The sequence below is a fragment of the Serinus canaria genome, chromosome 1 (genome assembly GCF_022539315.1).
Source record: "Serinus canaria isolate serCan28SL12 chromosome 1, serCan2020, whole genome shotgun sequence".
Lineage (NCBI taxonomy): Eukaryota > Metazoa > Chordata > Aves > Passeriformes > Fringillidae > Serinus > Serinus canaria.
In genome coordinates this window covers 65,433,270-65,453,789 of record NC_066313.1, presented here as the reverse complement: position 1 = coordinate 65,453,789, position 20,520 = coordinate 65,433,270, and the positions used below count along the sequence as shown (strand labels likewise).

The 20,520-nt window shown below is 41.7% G+C and overlaps 1 protein-coding gene across 3 annotated transcripts in view; it reads left to right on the top strand.

Annotated features, from left to right (window-relative positions):
• TBC1D4 (TBC1 domain family member 4) overlaps positions 1–20,520 on the top strand; it is a 110,535-nt gene that overhangs the window by 3,196 nt on the left and 86,819 nt on the right. The window contains exon 1 of one of the 3 annotated variants that reach the window (XM_050981499.1): positions 8,832–9,465. The exons of 1 other annotated variant lie outside the window; for it this stretch is intronic. In XM_050981499.1, the coding sequence (XP_050837456.1) occupies positions 8,980–9,465 (486 nt within the window). In that variant the 5' untranslated portion in view covers positions 8,832–8,979. Of the gene's footprint in view, positions 1–8,831; positions 9,466–20,520 lie in introns of those variants that run through there. One more of the 3 variants, XM_050981505.1, reaches the window with a different exon arrangement.

The following is a 20,520-nucleotide window of genomic DNA, read 5'->3' as shown; positions in this document are numbered from 1 at the left end:
ACGCACCAGCACACTTGCAGGAAGGTATTTTGTAGAAAGCTCTACAGAAGAAGGGCACAAATGGCTAGACTATCTTTGTGCATTAGTGTTTTATATATTTAGCTTCTGCACACTTAGGCCAAGTAAAAGCATGTCTCTGCTTCTGCTTCCATAAAATTGTCCTGCCTTTTTTTAAACACATTTTGAAGGTATGTGACCTTCCTGTTTATTGTGAGCCTACCCCCTTTATTTTTTACCTTCCCCTTTTAAGCCTTTGCACTCTATTTGAATTAAAAACAAAGGGAGAGAGGTGATAAATTGGGGGAAGAATGTTTCTTTTTCCTGTTTGCCCTGTTTGAATGTTTTATGACCCTCTTGGCTGTAGGTGTAATGAGAGGGTAATTTCCACTCCTTTGCAGAGGCATGCAGGGTGGTTCTGTTAAGACCTTGTGGGTACTAGAATAACACAAAAACCTGTCTTGAGTAATTTGATCTACCTGCAGAGAAAAAAAATGCTGTATCTCTAAAGAACCTCTACTAATGGCTGGGGACTGTGGGGGGGAAACACTTAAAATTGAGCAGTCTCTGTCCTCTCCAAGATTCTTGGTTGATCATGGTAGAGCTCCTTTCCCAGATGGATTTTTAGTACAGTTACATACCTGTTGGTTGGGCTGATAACTTACCGAGCATTCACTTTGTTTGGAAGCTGGATTGGTGCAGGTCAGTACCTGACCTGAGTTCCTTGACCTCAGCTTGCTGGGTATGCTGTGCAGTACTTCCTTCCTGAAGCTCAGCCAGCTCATTACTGGATTTGCTTGTCACTGTAAAATTTTGGCCAAATACTTCCTTTACTTTTGCTTTTATTGCACAGTGTCCATACTCACTCATACAGATCTGCTCTTTGCCCTTTAGTGTCTGAGGTGCTGTGGTTTAACCCCATCTGGCAGCCAAGCACCCCACAGCTGCTGGCTCAGTCCCCCTGCTGGGGGATGACGGGGGGGGGGGGGGGTGGGGAATCAGAAGGGTAAAAGTGGGAAAACTCATGGGTTGAGATAAAGACAGGTCAATACAATAGGTAAAGGAGAAGCTGCACAGGCAAGCAAAGCAAACCAAGGAATTCCCTACTTGCTAAGGACAGGCAGGTGTTCAGCCATCCACAGGGATGCAGGGTCTCATCCTGCGTAGTGGTTACTTAGGAGGACAAACACCATCACTCCAACTGTTCTCCCCTTTTTCCCCCCACTTTATAGACCGAGCATGATGTCATATGGTAGTGGATGTCCCTTGGGTCAGTTGGGATCAGCTGTCCCGACTGTCCCCTCCTAACTACTGATGCACCCCCAGCCCCCTCACTGGTGGGGTGGTGTGAGAAGCAGAAAAGGTCTTGGCTCTGTGTAAGCGCTGCTCAGCAACAAAAAAACATCTCTACTATTATTAACAATGTTTCCAACACAAATCCAAACCAGGCCCCTACTAGCACCTGTGGAAAAAAGGAATTATTCCCTAGCCAATACCAGCACATGAGTCAGAAGGATGAATCTCAGCATTCCTCATACCCGGTCCTGGCTGCTTGGAAAGACTTCCTGATTCTTGTTTCCAAGGCTTTTCTGAGAGAAGGTGGAGAAATGACCTGGCATTTCGTTGAGTTACTGGGATATGTCTCTTAATTATGTATGAATTTGTGTCATTGAGAAAATAAGGAAGTTGAGATGGCAGTCTTTCCATGAAGGAAGGGTTATTTTAGTATTTCTGGGTTTTCTCTTCCCTAAACTGCATTTACCTACTATGGCTAATTACAAAGCTGCCCTACTTCAAGAACCCTTTGTGTAAGTACTACAGTTTCCAAATACTCTGTCAGTGTTTACATTTCAAATATTTTTACATTTATATAAATTGGAAATTTCAGTGTTAGTTTTGCACTTCACATAATGAGCTTTGGAAAAGTAAGGAAATACAGTGAGTCTCTGTGCTAGATAATAATTCCAGAGGACTTTGTCCCAGCATCAGTCACCAGGTGGCAGTGCTACATACAGTCTTGCCTCACAGCAATTCTTTGATAGCATGTCTGGCTTGAGGGTGCTTTGATAAGCACCCTTATCCTTATGGGATAAGGACCTCTGGCTTCTTCCCCTCTGTAAGTTGATCTGGAACTATAGATTCATGTCACCATAACTTCCATCTCACTTCTTACATTGTAGGGAAACAAGCTAACTTATTTTTAAATTATTATCAAGATGAGCACAAAGATTTCCAGTTACATAAACAACATTCAGCATTTTAATGATAACAGAATGCATACCATACACTGCATATTTGCAGAAGTTTAATCTGTAACTTAATTATACTAACATTTCTGCATTATCACTTGATCTTCAAATAGTATCATATTGCATTTGGGGCCTGTTCTCATTTTACTCTTCTCCCTGTTTATACATCTCTCAGGGAGATTTTTCTAGATCTGTATCTTGATAATAGAAAAAGCATTTGCATTTTTCTGTCCAAGGTTTTCATGCTGTTTGACCACTCTAAAATTCTTCTTCCATATTCTGTTATGCAGTCTAGTTATTAGTGTATTTGTGCCACATTTAGGAATACCACTGAAAGTGGCCTGGGTGCTGAATTCCCCTCTGAATCTGAAGAGTCATTTTCAGATGTGGTTGTTATTATTGAAGCTGAATGTTCCCCATGAATGTCATCGCTGCTGAGTCTTTGTCAGTTTACAGGTGTTTGTAAAAAAATACTCATCTGAGAGCTTGCCCAAATTAAAGCAAGACAGGCTTCCTTCCTAGTGATGCTTCTGAGCAGGGAAGTCCTGGATGCTGCAACTAGACGTGAAGCTTGAGAACGGTACTGAAGTTTGTATTTAAAATGAGGAATGTAAGTGCATGTCTGGCATGAATCACTGGTGTGCTGTGCCATGCTGCTTCTCATAGTTGGGAATGTGGGGAGATGAGAGATACTCAGCAGCCAAGAGAGTCAAGACAACAGATGTCGATTTACCTAGGAGAGAGTCAAGGACGATGAGAAAGAGGATTAAGGAGTTCCCATCTGTTCTTTTTTTTAATGTTAGCAGCTACACTGGCACCATTCTTGGTATTGTGTTGGGCCTACTAGTGCCCTGCTGTTCATGCTAAGTTGTACCTTCTTTTATCACACATATAGTACAAAGTGGAGAAGCTGCAATAACACTTCAGTAGTGGTACACTTGAAGTCATAGTGGTATTTGCATTTTCCTTTTGAAGAGACATAATTTGTGCTCTTTGGAGTACTCTTGCCTTCCAAAGCATCCTCTCTTCTGTGTTATTTCTGCACTCTATTCCAGATTTGCTAACCTTTCTAGCCTGTGGTTCATCTTTTGTAATAATATATTTGTGACATAATATCAGCGTGTTCCTTTTAGCTTTGGCAATGACAAGAAATTCTGTTTTAATTTCCATTGCTAGAGGACTGGAGCAGACCAGGAACCCTTCTAAATCACAGGTGAGGTAGATGTAGCAGGCATTGTTAGGAAGAGAAGTAGACTCCAGTGGTCACAGTAGTTCATCTCTTCTTCCTCCTTTTTTGTATGTTACTGTTACTGCAGTGGCTAGGGAATAGTAGAGAAGTAAATGGCTCCTTTTTTACAAATGAAATAATAAGGAATATGGAAGTTCTTGTTGAAGAAGTTGCTCTATCTCCTGCAGTAACTAGTAACTATCTCTTTGCAGCTGATCTGAGCTGCTGACAGCTACCAAACTCAGTATTCCCTCAACAACAGGAATTCTAGTAAGCTGATGTGGTGCGGTTTGGGGGTGGCAGGGGCCCTATTGAAAAAAACCAAACCAAAAACCCCAACAAATTTCAAATACTTCTGCATGGAAAGATGCTGTGATCACACAGGACTCTAGATTAAAACTTAGTTTTAAATAAAATGTGTTGTGGTTCTTCACTGGTTTCAAAGTCTGCTGTGCTAGAAAGTTTCATGGGATGATTGTGATATGAAAAAATTACTTAAATAAAAATCTTTCCCCAGTCAAATTTCTCTTTGAAGAGACATATAATAATTTAATGAATTGTATCTCTTAATCAGTTCTACATTAAATTGAATAACAATACACTGAACACAGACATAAAATGTGCCAGGCTGCTTTAAGTTCTAGAGATGTTTATAAAATTTCTTGCTAGGGATTATTCTCTTATGAACTTTACTCATTCCAGTTCCCCTAAATCTGTTTTGGAGTGGGTCTTGTTGGCAGAACAAATTCAGTCTGTCATTTTGATCAAAAAAGATTAGTGCCATTTAAGAAGAAAACACTAAAACCAACCAACCTCTTATCAGATTAATTTTTCATCATTTTTATTGTTTACAAATTGTAGCAATTGTCCTCTGCTATTGACATATCTCTGCAAGACCAGTATGTCATATTCAAAACTTTGGCATTGCATTTTAAACTATTGTAATCTTTATACATCCTGCAAAATATACAATTTTCATTATTTCTTGTGAGGTTTTTTATGTACTTTAAAAAAAGAGGCACCAGAGTTTCTCTAGCAGCTAAAGCTTAAAGCCCTGGTAATATGTCCAGTCTAGTGAACTTTCTTGTACTTCAGTTGTATTTCCAGAAGTTATTTCATTACAGTCTTCAAATAAGACCAGGTGGTTTAAATTAATTAAATGTTTTTTAAAATAAAAATACCTATATCTCAGATCTGAAAAAAAGTGATTTGAAAGTAAAATAAAATATGACTATTTTAAACTAAGACAATAAAGTAAATATGGAAATGGACCTTGAATTCCCAGACAGTTAAGTGACATCATTCTTAGAAAAGCAATTGAATCAGAAGCAATTCTAGCTTCAGGGCATATTACTGAAATAATAGTTCAAGGTGACTGAAGTTATGCATAAATTATGGGATTGTAAAGTTAAGCCTACAGCTCCTCTAATAACTTAATATTTTTTATGCAATTAAAATTGTGGTTAGAAAGCTTAAGGGGATGGATAATTACTAGCAATTAACAGTTTGATCATGTGAGATGCTGAGGTCTCTTTGCTGCTTAAGAAGTTACTGAGAGCTGTGGTTGCTCACCATTTTGCAGGTCTAAATCCTTTAACACTGAGTATGAACTGAAGACCCAAATAGGATATGTGAAATGGCTGCTGCAGTGCCATGTGCAGAAAAAGCATATATTAGCAAGGTATGTTCTTAGAGAACTAAACATACTTCCTCTAATAAACAGAAAGAAAATACATTCTCTGTTCTATTTGGAAAAATAACCTTTACATGTAGTACTCCATTGACAAACACATCAAATCCAAAATGTTCAGAGGCACTTATATTTAGTTACCTTTATCTGGTTTTGGTTCCTTCAATAATATCCCTTACTTTAAGAGGTTTTGCATCTTATGTCTATGTTTGGAACAAAAAACAATGGAAGTTATCATCAATTCAAAAAAGTCTGATTGTTTCACTTGCAGCACATGCTATGGCAATTATTGCCCATAGGTACTTTATGTACTTCAGATCTTCCAGTAGTGCTCCCTTTGGATTTTACAATTTGTTTCAAGAATCTTGGCCAAGGCTAATGATAATAATAATAAAAAAGGAATTGTTAAAAAAACGATGTCTCCTCACCAGTGACTTTGTCTGTCATGTCTTTGGCATGGGTGCTGCATTTACACTTCTCTTTGAGATGATCTGGGGTGAAACTGTTCTTTCATCAAGAACAGACATGTATTTTCAAAGCTCTATGGATAAGGACTGTGGAAAGTTGCTTTCTTCTCGGTCCCAAAGTTTTTGATTCCCATTAACTGCGCTATAAGGATTGTATATTTTATGCTAATTCCTAACTGCATAGTGCAAATAATTAGAGAAAGATACTTTTGTTACCATTATAGTTTAAACACTAGAAATTACATGAGAGGCATGTCTGATGTCACGGACTAAGGAGCACTGTTCTCAATATGAGAGAAATTGGAATTTATAACTTAAAGGTACATGAAATCTTAGAACTCAAAATAAATGAGAAAAGAGGACCAACTTTAAGAAGAAAAGTTACATAACAAAAGAAATTACTTCCTAATGAAACACCGTTAATGATGTGAGGGGATAAAAAGTGTTAGGCAGATTAAAGGATAAGAAATGATGAAGTAAATGGATAACAGTAATGGACAGCTAAAAGGGATTACTACGAAGAATCGATTCATAGAGACAAAAAGCTGAAGCAAAAGGAAAGCATGAAAACTTTGGATGAACATCTGAGAATTTGATTTTGAAGGTACTTAAAATATTAGCGGTAGCATTTATATAAATTAATTTCATCTTCTAAGGGATTTGTGTAAAGAATTCAGTAATAAAAATAAGTCAAAATAACCAGATATCATACCATATTATGCAAATCACCCAACAGAAGGAAAAACCAAATAGCTTTACAAAACAGGCACAATAGTGACAATTGAATAGTTTCACATTCATTTTTTACATTTTAGAATTTCATTTCTACCTGATAATTTGCAGTAATTTAACTGCATCCTTATCAGCTGAAAACACATCTCTGTAACAACTTCAAGTGAAGATTTCTTGCTCCATTTGTATGATGCAAGAACATCAAGGCACCTGTAATAGCCTAATTTTTTTTTTTTGCTATTTTAATGTGTTTGCATTATTGTATTCAAGTTTCCTGATTATTATTAAATATTTGTATTGCCATAGTTCCAAAAAGCCTAGGTCGCTGTCCACAAACTGGTTCTGGTAGTTCATATACAAGCATAAACCAACCAGAAGGGATCTAGTAAGTCCCAGAGATGGTGTTGGTAAGCAGTTGCAGCTATTCAGTATGTTGCAGCCTGCCCCTTAGGCTGCTTCATTGGAGTCATTTAATGATTATCCCATCTGAAACAATTGCAGAAGAGTGTATGAGGGGTTTTTGCCACTGTTCTAGGGCAAGCCCAGTGCTTAGTTCACTTCCCCGGTAGGTTAAATCGGTCTTTGCGCTCAAGTGACTGAACTGCAGCTTCACGCTCTGGATGAATGCTCTAACAAAGCACAGCCAAAAGGGGCGAGTAGCCTTGCTGCTCCCTTGCCCCCGAGCCATCATTCCCGCTCCCTTTGTGCCAACTGCGCTCGCTCTATAAGCGCTGTCACTTAAATTATAGGCGGCTCACAGAACTGAACTGGCAGATAAGGAGCAGCTCACTGCAGCATTAAACCTGTGCCAGCGCTGCTGCCAGAAACCCAATAGCTCTTTTTCCAGGTGCACTGGTGAGAGGCACACAAACTGTCGTTCCGTAATGCTGTTGCACAAAATCTTAAATACCATTCCCAGCCAAAGGATTAATACTAACTGCGGAGTGAGGGAATAGAAATTTTTTAGGTTTGAGATCCACAAAATTTGGAAATTATACTTTTAATTACCCTGGTTGTAAAATCTGTTGTACAACAATGTAGTTCAGATGATCAAGTATGAAAACAGTTTGGGAAAGCAAGTTCAGTCCGGCTTTGACTTGTACCACTGTAGTACATATTAAAGCTGGTTCATATTCATATGAACATATTCAGCCTGCAGAAGACTTTTTGCATTAGCTCCCCTGTCCTAAGGGACATTGTAGGATGTCCTTTAAGGTTTGTAGGATGCCATGAGAGAATATATATTTGAGGTCTTACCAAACAGCAGTATTAAATTAAAAATTACAATTGATAAACCAGAGTGCATAAACCAGATGGTTAAACTTGAACAAAAAAAAGAAGAGCAAAATTGTTTGCTCAGGAAATGAACAGAGTGGTTTGTAACAGTATGAAAATACTGCAAATGCGACAGTTTTTGTCAGTTCAGACTACTGTGGGATGTGACCTGAGCGCTACATGACCCTTCTCTGCACAAATAATCATGCAGTCTCAAATTACACAGAGCAGCTCTTCAGTTCAAGCTACAGGATTTTTTATTTGTAGGCAGGGTTTAAACGGTGGCCATAACAACGTGTACTGGGAGTTACCACCGCTGCTGCTACAGATTTAAACAGGGGGACAGTCGCTACAATGGCAATTACCGAAAGGATACGGATGCTGTATGGCTGGCAAAGCCTTGTCCGGCTACTTTCTCAGCTGGAGACTAGTTACTAACATCTACTGTATGTGGCGGATTTGTCGTTGACAAGAGATGTTATCGCGATAGCGACGAGGACCCCCCCCCCGATTAAAATCTCAAGGAGGAAACACAAGCTTAGGGGGGAAAAGGAGAGTTAAAATCAGCCGTAATGAAACTCTTGACTCAGCAGGGCGCGGGGGGGAGGCTGCCGTAGGCACGGCCGCGGTGCGGCTGGTTCTCCTCGCAGGGGAGAACCAGCCGGGGCAGAGGCGGCCGTGGGAGCGAAGCTGCCGTAGGCGGGAGGTGCTTCGGGACTCCGCTCCTTGCCGAGACCCTTCTCCCCAGCGACTCCCCGACTCGTCTGAATCAAAACCAACTCAAGCAGCGCTTGAGAGCTTCTGCGAACGGGGAGGGGAGGCGGGCCCAGCAGCCTCCCCACCTCCTTCTCTCCGCCGTTCGGCGACCTTCCTCCCCTTGCAGATCTCCTCCTCCTGTCTCTCCCTTCACGGTCAGCCACACTGCGAGTCGCAGGCAAAGCCCAGCACCCGCGGCCGCAGGGAGGCCGGTAGCACCCGGCAGAACCGGGAGCGGAGCGCACGTTGTGCTTTCCTTTGGGGCCCCGGGTTGGCGGGGGCGTCCCGTCCCTGAGCCGGGGGTGGCCAGGACTCGGAGCCCTCTCGGGGCGTAGCCCCGCCGCTCCGCCCCGGGGCGTTGAGGTGGAGGAGGAGGAGGAGGAGGAGGAGAGGAGTGTCTCGGCCGTCCTTCCCCGCCCCGCGGGCTGACCCCGCGCGGGCAGGCAGAAGGCGGCGCGGCGGCGGGGACGTGCCTGGCGGGATGCGCGTATAGCGGCGGCCCCGGCCGAGCGCAGGCCCCATCGGCTGCACCTGGCGCCGGGGGAAGCGGCCGCGGAGCCCCGCGTCCTGCGCCCGACACCCACCATGGAGAAGCGAGGGGAGGGCGAGCCGCTCTCCCACCCCCTAGAGCCCGAGCCCGAGCCCGAGCCGCAGCCGGCGCCGCCTGGGGAGAAGCGTTTCAGGTTGTGGTACGTGGGTTCGTCGTGCCTGGATAGACGGACCACGCTGCCCATGCTGCCCTGGCTGGTGGCTGAGATCCGCCGCCGCGGCCAGCGGCAGGAGCCTTGCGGCGCCCCGGGCAGCGGGGTGCCGGCCCGCGAGGTGCTGCTGCTGCTGGGCTCGCCCACGCTGCGCTGCGTGCCCGCCGGCCCCGGCCCCGCCGCCGGCCCCGGCCGCCCCGCCAGCCCCGCGCCCGCCGTCTTCATCTTCGAGCACAAGGCGCAGCACATCGCCCGCTTCATCCACAACAGTCACGACCTTACCTACTTCGCCTACCTGATCAAGGCGCAGCCCGACAACCCTGACTCCCCCATGGCCTGCCACGTCTTCCGGGCCACCGACCCCAACCAGGCGAGTGGGGGCAAGGGGCGGGGGCGCTGCCCGGGATCTCCCCGCTTGACTTCTCTCCTCGCAGGGCAGGACCCCAGGCGCTGCGCTCCACAGCCGTGAAGGGGCCGATGTGCCCGGGCAGGGCAGGGTGCTGCCTGCGGGGCACTGCGGGACCGCAACCTCCGCATGCCCACCCGGGGCGCGGGGAGCCCACCCGGGACCGGCCGTGCCCGCCGGGCTCGTCCCGGTGTGCCCCTCCATCTCAGTGGGCTGCAGCGCCCTTGGGTTCCGTGGAAAGGGAGGGTGGTGGCGACACGGAGCCCTGCGAGGCCGTGGGGTGCCTTGCCAGCCCCCGCCAGGCCGGGGTACCAGCCTCTGCGGAACGCAGTGCCCGGCGACATGGAGCCCTTTCTTCCCGGGCCACCCTCCGTGGGGAGGCCTACCATCCTGCAGGAGCTCAGTGGCAAGGGCGCGGTTTGCTCTCCGATCAGGAGGCAGGATTTGTGTTAAAGCGTCCCAGCGATGCTGTCAGTGTTGGGCGGGAATGGAAAAGTGGAGGATGGTGCTTTTCCTCAGACCCCCGTGGTACAGAAGCGATCGTTCGTGCCCAGCGGGTCCTGTTGTGCTCACGGGTCACACTAAGGACACCTGACCGTGCTCAGGCACATGCAGTAGTGCTACAAACAAGGCTAGGTTTGGGTGGGGACATTTTTGATAAAGTGCCAACTGGAAAAAAAGACCTAACAGTAAGATTGTATTTTCCTGACTATCTAGCCGGCTTTGGCTAACACATCAAATGTGCAGCAGACTTCTTTCTCTCTGGTTTAGAATATGTGAGCAATAGTGGGTGGACAAGTAGGTTGGATAATCAATTTAGCAAGATGACAGCAAGAAAAAGGCCTTTTGATAATAGTCCTTTGGTTGAGTAAGTCAGAATACCTTCTTCCTCAGCTTGCACAAACTGGAGGAAGAACTCTTGCAGTTGGAAGTTAGCTGACTTACTGCATGTACTGAGCAGCTCCTAGGGTTTCTTTGTTTGGGTTTTCTTAAATGGGGAGGGTGGGAAATATTAAGAAAACTATTGAAAAGTTCTCAGTATATTAACCCTTTTATTTGAGCCAACACACTTCCAGAGAGAGCATGGAGGCATTTGGATTGCATTCATAGCTGTGGCTTAAGGACAGGCTTAGGACAGGCAGTATCCCAAGTGGAGGTAACTGTGCTTAACTTGTTGGCAACTGCTGTGGCTTCTGCTCTGCCTGGAGAGCACGCAGCAGGAGCGTGGAGGGGATCATTATCTGGCCGGAGAGGAGCCTGAATGTCCTTCTAGGAGTTTGGCAGTATGGACTGAGGCAAACTAAGGTTCATGCTGTTGGCAGAAGGTGCTGAATCAAATTTATTTCTGGGGTAGGTCTGTACTGGTACCATGAGTTTGTAAAACAATCTTGCTTTAAGATAGTGAATCCCTAGTACTCCAGTGAATGTGCAAAGTACTGCATAAATTTACATTTGGAGGGCTGTTTTTGACTATAGCTCTATCCATATGTCTTTCCTTCTTTCCTCATGGGGAAAGTGCCCTTATGTGCATTGAATTAAATCAAACTGTTACTGTAGGTGAAGTCTTCCTATTGAAAGAAGTTGTTAGTGTGAACGTATCTTGTTCAATTTTTAGTTATACTTGTTAAGATTTTTTTAACTTTGTTATCATTAATAAAGAATATATCCCTCCCAGGAGTGTTACTCAACACATGATTTTGAACTACAGTGAGAGTAGTAAATGCAGAGCTAGCGATGTGGTTCACAAGTGTCTGATTAACAGGCAAGTTTTATTAAGGTACCAAAAAGAAAGAGTGGATTCTCACCCCCCACCTCCCTACCCCCCACCCTGACTTTTGTTATCAATTTGTCCAGGCTTAGTTGGCTAAGCCTGTGTAGGTATCTAGCTGTTGGTCTGTGCTAAAGCTTAATTCTGAATGAGTAAAGTTGAGTGGCACATTACTAGCTCTAAAAGTCTTCTTTCTAAGCTCTTAATTGTTTATTATAGAATTGATGCTGTCCTTGCATGCTTTCAAGATTTTTATGCATTCAGTTTCAGTGGTTATATGAGTTTCGTATTAACTTGTGTATTAATTTAGAAAATATTTTTCACAGTGGTTATTTTAAGACAACCTCATTTTCCATCTTTGGCTGTAGTGACTTTCAGCCAACCTAAGTTAGCACTGCTACTGAGAAAAGTGATCCTGTCCTCTTCAAGCCTCAACCCCTTGTTTCTTCCTCTCAGCTTTGTCCTCGTGGCAGCACAACTGTTTGTGCAGCCATATGGCAAACAGGATCCGGGAATTGACAGGTGTTAAACTTGCTTTTCCCTTACCTTCTCTGGAGTATTTCCAAACTGCTTCCCTCATTTACTTTACTATGCAACCCTAATGACTGTTTACATCAAGGCTGGTGGGTTGGAGGCACATGGTATCAATGAGTGGCCAAGAAGGGGAAGGGTCAGATAGCCTTTCCAGAAGTTCTAGAGAAGGTAATTTCCAGAGAAATTTGGATACTGCATCCCTGGAATTGTTCGAGGTTGGATTGGGCTTTGAGTGACCTGGTCTAGTAGAAGGTGTTCCCTGGCAGTGGAATTAGCTGGTCTTTAAGACCCCTTCCCAGCCAAACCATTCTGTGATTCTGTGGAAGTTATGCTGACTTCAGATTTGCCAGAGCAAAGCTGTGGTGTTGTCCACTTTGGCAGTATTAAGTTCAGCAGCATGCTAAGTAGCTCTGGAATGAAGGAAAGGTACAGGAGATGTCTGGGGTCTCTGAGTTAGAGTACAGCTAGCCATAATTTTAAACGGTGGATGTTAATTATAAAAGTGAGAGGTTAATGATTGACTTTCGAGGAACTGGTGCTATCATGATAATTCAAAAAATGGCGTAGGTGAGAGTGAAAGTTTTGGCTTTAAGCCTGTAGCTTTGTCCAACAGCTGTACTGCATGCACAATGTTTAGGCTGCATATGCATTCCCTATGATCACAAATAGGCTGGTATTCATAGAAAAAAGCACTGCCTCTTGCCATTCTCTGCAAATTTCCTTCCCAGATGGCCGGTGAAAAGCCAATGTAATATATGCTCTGATGACATCAGGTGGGAAGATAACATCTTTTAATATTATTTTCTGTGACTGGAGAAAAATGAGTGAGCTAGTAGTATGAAACACCTTAATATTTTACTTGAAAGCCTGAAAATTTTAGGCAGAGCTGAAAAGTAGGAGCCAGTGGGGTGACTCCTGTTCTGGAGTAATACTTCTGCAGAATGTCAAACCCAGAGCTTGTTGGCATGACAGTGGATGCTAGGATACATTTATTGGAGGGGCAGTGTGAGTGTGTGTCTCTTTCTTTTGCTGTGTAAAGGGGAGACATCTGAAGCCATTTGACTGGTGGAGATGGGAACAGAAATGTTTGCCCTTTTTTTTTCTCACTCAGAACTTACTACAGTGTTTGCTGCTTCTTGTAACTGTTCAAAGCAGTAGCCAGCTGGAGTGGATATGGGTACTTGTCTATTTAGTGTTGCCTGGTGGCTTCTGAGTAGCAGCCAGAGATTTGTTATTTTGTGCTGCTGTCATTTGAGAATTACCGAGTATGCACAGACTGTATGTAGACATCAGATGACAGCATTGTCTCATTTTATATTTGACAGATTTTCTTTACTATCCTGGGAATAGATTTTTTTTTTTTTAACCCAAAAGTTAGAGTTTATAAATATGGCAGGCATACCCTTCTTGCAGCTATTGAAAAAAGGCTGTTTAATTTTATTTTCTAGCTCAACTTTAACACATTTTTATAATTAAATACTGATTGTATTCTGTAAACCAGATTTTAATTGTGTGGAACAATCAATGCAGTTCGACAATTGCCTTGATTCCCTGTTCTCTGGGGGAAAGGTTTATGGTATGATCTCTGTCTGCAGGGTTTTTTTTTTTATTATTATCATGCTGATCTAGATTGTGTTTCCTGCTTGAAACATGAATAAGCCTGTTTTGAGAGCATTTTTTTTTAAACTGAACTGGCATCTTAAATCAAATTATACTATACTTGATTCTTATTAGTGAAAATAGTTGTTTCCTCCAGTTAAATAAGAACTCATTTCATGTGTTTTGGTTTTCTATTTTCAAATTTATAAGCAGGATGAAAATGTATTGTTAAAAGGTTTCAAAAGTAATCTGAGCTGGCAGTGGAAAAAGGATGTTCAGGTGGACATATCTCAGTTGAATTTAGCTCTTGTGGGTATAATCTATAGCTGTGTCTTTGTGCTACACCTATGTGTTAAGGGTCTAGGCTTTCCCAGGGGGAAGCAGAAGTAATGGAGCCTTTTAGTGACAGAGTAAAGCTGTGATAAAAACTGGAGAGGTAGAAACTTAGAGACAAGAGCCAGAGACAACCCACTTGTCAGAAACACTTGTCTGTTCCAAGAATGTGTTTCTTTTCTGTTGAATAATGTGTTTCAGTAAAGCAAGGCCATAAGACAATTGTTCTGGAAAAGCAAGGCATCAGTACAAAGTCTAGTCAAAGGAGGCTTTTATGCTGTATGAATATCATGTTACATAAATTTTCCTACTGAAGAATGCAAGTAAGAAATGCTTGAAGAACTAAGTTTGTCAAGTTTACATGCATATTTCTGTTGTCCTTTGATTATTATGTGATATAAGAGCATGAGCTCAATGGCAGTGAAGTCAAGGTGTAGGAAGTACATATATACAGCATTGTTGGAATTCATATTAAGGTATTGCAGTTGCTGAGTTGTCTGATAAGATGTGTTTTGAATAGGTATAACAGACCTGACAAAATAGATATGCAAAATAGGTTTTGAAGGATTCTGCAGCAAATGGGAGAGCTGATATTTGGCTGATAGTGCAGTTTGGTTGCAGAGGAAAGATTTTCCATGAGAAACATAGGTTGTCCCAGTTTTTACCAAGAAAACAAGTCTTGGAGGGACCAAAAAAAATGAAAGTTTTCTAAGTTTGTGTGGGTCAGAATTTCATTCATGGGTTGAGAAACTGAAAAGCAATGACTCAGAACAAAGCATGGATGTTAAGGGCTTGCAATGAATGTGGAATTGTTTGGTGACCAGCCTTATTATCTCTAGCTTACATGGGCTATACAGCCTCAGATGAAAAGTCTTGCACTCCCTTTTTTGAAACTGAAAGTTGAGAGCTTAAGGTTTCATTATTGATTTCCTTAATAGATTTGGCACTCTTTTTTTTCCTGAAAATGAGAGTACTTTTCATTTTAGGATTGTAAAGCTATCTTTAAATTTTGGTTTTGAACATCCTGTCCATAATATTTTTTTCCCATTTCACAAACAGAATAAATATTAAAAACATTAAAATTGTTGAGTGTTTCTAAATGGCAATATGTAGCCTTTTTATTCTTGGCCAATGTTTAGGAGAGGAAAGATAATGGTTTTAAATACCCTTGTCAGTCATGTTTGTAGAAAGAATGAATTCATTTTGCCTTTTGCAGTTTATGAAAACCACCCATTATTTGTGGAGTAGAAGCAATGTCTTGAAGGACTCTATTTTCAAAAAGGCCAAATAAAATACATGAAATTATGCATTTCTCTGAGAGTGGCTGTAGATAAACAGTGACCAGATAATAGGGCTGTCTTAAAGAAAGGAGGTTGTGTGCATCTGAGAATACCAAATCAAGGCTTCTCTTCTGATTATTTGTTTCTAGATTTTGTTTGTTTTTTTTTTTTTTTTTTTTTTTGTCCTGTCTGTCAATGTAGAGGCAGTTTCTTTTGAAAACAATTAAATAAAAAAATCTGACTTTTAAAACATTTAGCTAGCATATGTGTGTCTTGGCAACAAAGAGAGTCTGATTTTTAGGGGTGATGGAAATCTCCGACCAAGGTGCTTGAAGGTGGTTATTTATAAAAGTGAATTGTAGAGAAGATTTAATTTCTAAACAGCCATTATGAAATAGAGGTGTTCCTGATGCCTATCAGTCTCTGCTCTTTGCTGAGGTTTGGTACAGCATTTGATGTGCACAGCTCACTGTTCCTTGGATCTCTTCCATCGATCTTCCCCATTTGGAGCTCCCTGAACATCTCGAGTTTCTCTGAGGTAAAGTGGTGGATGAATACCGCAGTGAATTGGGACCAGTTCAGAGATTGCTGTCTGCTCTGCAGGTCATGCAGATTTTCAGCAGCATTGGCATGGTCCCCTCGTGGTACCAGCTGTCCTCTGCCACCTGGTTTTGTTTCCTTTGTGGTTTCAGATACCATTTCAAGTGCAGGGACAAGGAGGAGTTTATTTCCAATGTGGCTTTTGTCACGTATGCGAACTGTGACATCTTCCACATCTGTGTTATGTGCTGTTCTGAGACACCTTTAGAGACCACAAGGAGATAAAAAGACCTACAAGACCTTCAAGGCTGAAAATCTACTTGCAGAGGTCATTAAGTAATGTGGTGTTTCCAGGGCTGCTGTCAACCAAATTTAAGGCAGCAAAGTGAAGTGATTTAATTCAGAAATAGGCTCTGTGCTTTCCTGTTCCGTATCACCTGTAATACAGTATCTGCCACCTTACATTCTGACACAAATACCTACATCAAGACCATGTGCAGTTACATGGGTTCCAAAATAGAGCATCCCCAATGCAAGATAGCATATGATCATTTGACAAACAACTGCATTGTCCCTGGAGAGGTCAAAGTATAAAAAGACAATACTGAATGTCACAGGGGAGGATAAAAATATGGAAGTGGTTACACCAGGCATGCATGAACTATGTGACTTCCTATTTTGGGATTTGTTTTGGGTATCAGAGAACATGCATAAGTTTTGGATATGCCTGTTTTCGTCCATGAACATGTTGGGGTTTTTCACTCCTTTTCAAGTATATTAATCAGGAGACATCTGGTAGATCAGTGAGATGGGCAAATTAATATTCTAGATGGTCCTGTAGGTCTGAAATTGCTCTGTTATTTCAGTTTTTCCCTTGACATCAGTCAAAGGTAAACATGTTTGTGCTGGATGGGTTTAGTTCTGATAGTGTATTTAAGATTTCAGAGAAAAGAACGTAAAAACCCACACAAGCGACAAAACCACACACACTTGATTGAAGGGGCTCATGGCAGCCAATATTAGAGTCATAAGTTTTATATTTTATAGAAGTTAACTATGTATCTTGAAAAGTCCAGTTGATTTTTATTCTGAATGCAGTCATGCTCTATCAGTGCTAAGCCTATGGTTATCTCAAGCCTCTCCCCTTTCCTTGCCTTTGCCTCTCTCTAGCAGCCACCCTGCTTGAAATGAGCAGCAACTGTGCCTCGCTGTTTGAGGCAAAGCCTGCTTAAAGCCATCCCTCTTAGGAGAAATGGGCTGCTTAGCCCCCCGCCCCCTCTCCCTGCTGCAGGGAATTAGGACTTAGAGTGAGAAGTTAATTACTTGGTCCTCTTCTGGAGAGGGTGGTGCTGCCAGGATTTCCACTGCTCCCTTAGCAGACTCTTTCGGGATGAAGAAAAAGGAAAAGCTTGGCACCAGCAAGACTATTAGGTATCATTTTACCTTCCCAAGATCAAACTTTGTATCTTGGCTTCAGCTGCAGTGCCTAAACATGGTTTTTATGTCCTTTTTCATGGTTTTAGGTGAGTCCACTGAACAAAAACTTTCAACATGTACCTCAAAGGCTGTCACAGCATAAATAGATAAGGTTGGAGACAAATACATGTATGACATGCCTTAAATTTTCAGACCCTCAAAAAGATGTCATGAGCTTACAATTATGTAGTTTTGTTACAACTGCTTTCAGTTTGGATCATTTTAAGAGTGGCAAAGTACTTCAGTTGAACCACTGCAAAAAAGAAATTTTTTTTTCATTGTTAAATTTTTATTGGACTCCTAATGCTATTCAGAAACTCTGCTTGATGCTTTAGAGGAATTGTATCTATTCAACCACATTTCCTGACTTTATAAGCTACTTGTAATAGTGAGTTGTCTTCATCTCTGTTCAGATCTGGTTGCTTTCTCCTGGAATCCATAACTTTCCTTTCCTGAATAATTTTATGTATTCAGAATTTGGTAGGCTTTTAAAAATAATATTTTTTAGACATTTGGAAGGGTAATATGGTGAGGATTTTCCTCTGTATCTCTCGAACTGCTGAAGATAGGTAGGATTCTACAGTATTGGACATGTGGCACTTTTCTGAAGGATTAAATTTATTTAAAATGCTAACATGAGAGAGAGTGTTGTTCAAAGCCAGTGTGAAAGACTTGTAGAAACTGTTGGGTAAGATAAAACCAATACCATAGAAGTGTGGCTTTTTTCCAGCTCTACCATCCCTAGCTCTGTGGTTTTCCCTCTCCCATTACAACTGACTTTAAAGGTATATTTCAGTCATGAAGTTCATTTCTGTATGTTGATAAACCTTAACAAAGAGCTTGCTCTGTTAAAGTAACTGGGGTTATGTTTTGTTTCATTACTCTTCTTGGCAGGAACATGTAGATCTGCACAGCACTGTTTAGAGATCCTTGATGCATTGAAAAACATGTTGAGGGAAGTCAGAATATTATCCTCCAGGGCCCAGCAGTGACTGCCTTCCAGACTGTTCATGATTTTGTTTTTCCTAGCAAGATAAATAAATATTTATTTTTTTAGAATGCTGATGTTAAATATACTTTATGTATTATGTGACACAGATGTGGGTTTCCTGTTACGTTAATTCGGAAAAAGGGCAAAAAGCAGCAATGTCCCAGGAACTTTGGGAATAGTCAGTGGTCTGTGGGTTCGTAAGTATTTCTGAAATAGAGTAAATACTCAGTAACAGAGCAGTGAAAGACAAGGACGTGCTGTGCTAACTTGTTGAAGCATATTTTTTTGTGCCTGCTCATAGTTTGTTTCTGGCTTTGGCTTGATTATTCCTAACAACTCCATCTCAAGTTACAGTAAGATTTCTAAATAAAAATAGAGTAGGCTAATGTATATTTAACAGTGCTGTATTTGCCAGGGAGGAGCCAGTTGCTTGCTTGCTGCTTGGCTGAAGGGCAGAAATGAAGCATCACACCAACTCCAGCTAAAGCCCATGCTGAAAGCTGATGTTTGACCTTCAGGTGCCATACAAATGCAAAGGTCTGCAATTCCTGCCTGCCCCAACTCTGTCACGGCGTGCAAAATTGTGGCTTTGGTAGTCTAAGGTGAAAAAACTCATTCCTGCTTGTGTGCAAATTAGAAGGGGAAGAGATTGTGTGTATGACCTGCTGCTGTATTTGGCAATGAAAATAAATACCAGACTGCCCTCAGGGTCATGTTACTTCTGTGGCAATTAAACAGTTAGGTCAAAAATTGCCAAACAAACTACTGTAAGTATACTCTACAAAAATGAAAAACCAAGAACATAATTTAAGATCCTGAAATGCTGCTCTGATGTGCAAATCCTATAACAACTGATAAGAGAGCTTTCTGTGGAAAATACTGCTCTTTCTGTACAATTTGGTTTAGGCTCTTGTACAAGACTTTTTTTTTTTTTTCCTTTTTTTTAACAGAGAACAATTTAAAACAAGTATCCCTTTTGTAGACAACACTTCTGGCCTGACTTTATGGTTGTACTCACTGAGGGCCTCAATTTTCTGTGCAGCATAACTGCAGACTTTAGCAGTACAATAAATAACTTGTAAAGAGGATACACTTTTTTTGTAAACCAGCTACATTATAAATAGACACAAGATGTTGGCTTTTCTTCAGCAGCAGTTTTTTGGGTGAACCTTGCCAAAAGAAAATCAAGTGAGCCTTTCAGTAGGAGTAACACACCATACTTCTATTTAAATTATTCATGAAGAAACACACCCAGTTATCCATGGCATATGTGTGCGTATATTCAGATCTAGCCTTGAGAAAATTTGCTGACCTAAACATGGCAGCTGAGTAGGAGCAAGGCAACATGATTAAAGGCAGCTCAGAAGGAGTGGGTTTACATCCTGGCACTGTGCCTTGGATTCCCTGTCTGCTTAGTGCTAGGGAGAACTAAAAATAATATCTGCAGTTTAGTGGGGTAGTGTGAAGTTTACAAAATGAATAAGTTTCTTCCATAGTGACCTTCTGTCTGCAGAAATCACCACAGAAGAAGGTGATATTTAAAAAAAAAAACAAAACAAAACAAAAAAAAAAAACATATGGAGAGCTATCAATCAATCTGTATAAACGCTGTAGAGATTTTTAGGGAATTTTGTTTTCCTTTTTTCAATGTGTACGTTGTCCTTAAAATATACAGCATTACAATTGGGAGTATAGAGAAACATAGAGGCCAGCCCAGACTGCTAGGTTTGCTTGAGTTTTGTGTTTGTTTATGTAACCAAGTGGTTTGTTTCTGTATGATTGCTCACTGTTCTGCATTTTATCTGTTTTACTTAAAATTGTAGCCTTGCTGGTTGTATTTGTATGGAAGTTTGAAAGGGAACTTCATGTTTAGTGAAAATTAGAGGTTAAACCCCATTTTAACAATACCATCAGTAGTCAGCCAAACAGGAGCTTAGCTTTGGTGCCATTTTATTTCTTATCTGAGTTTAAATTTTTGAGATTTGACAAGATATTTGATATGCTTCTGCTCTGAGTTCTCACATGACCACCATAAAAAGGTTAGATTTTGAGAAGATAATTAATTATTGTATTTCTCCAGCACAACAGACTGGATGCTTTAGGGTGTTACTTCTAGGAGTGTCAACCTCAGCAAGGCAGGGATTTATATGTATATGCTGCTGTTCATTACCTATGAGTTACAAATCTGCAAAACTCACATTATTAGCTGGATTATCACAAGCTTTCCTATTATGCTAAACTTGAAGTATCAAAATGAATGTTGCAGTGCTATTTCACTGTTTGCCAGCGCTGCCTCTAATAGTGGAGATTCTTTTAGCTGCTTAGTCCTGCTGTTATGTTTTGCAATTCTCCTGTCAGACTTTATACATGTAGTTTACCATCACCTGAAGAAGTTTGGCAGAGTTCCTCTAGCTTTAGTACTCATTTTGCAGATTTTAAAATTCTTACCATTCCCCTGTGGAAAGCTCAGAATATTCTGTGGAGTCCCCCAGGTTGTT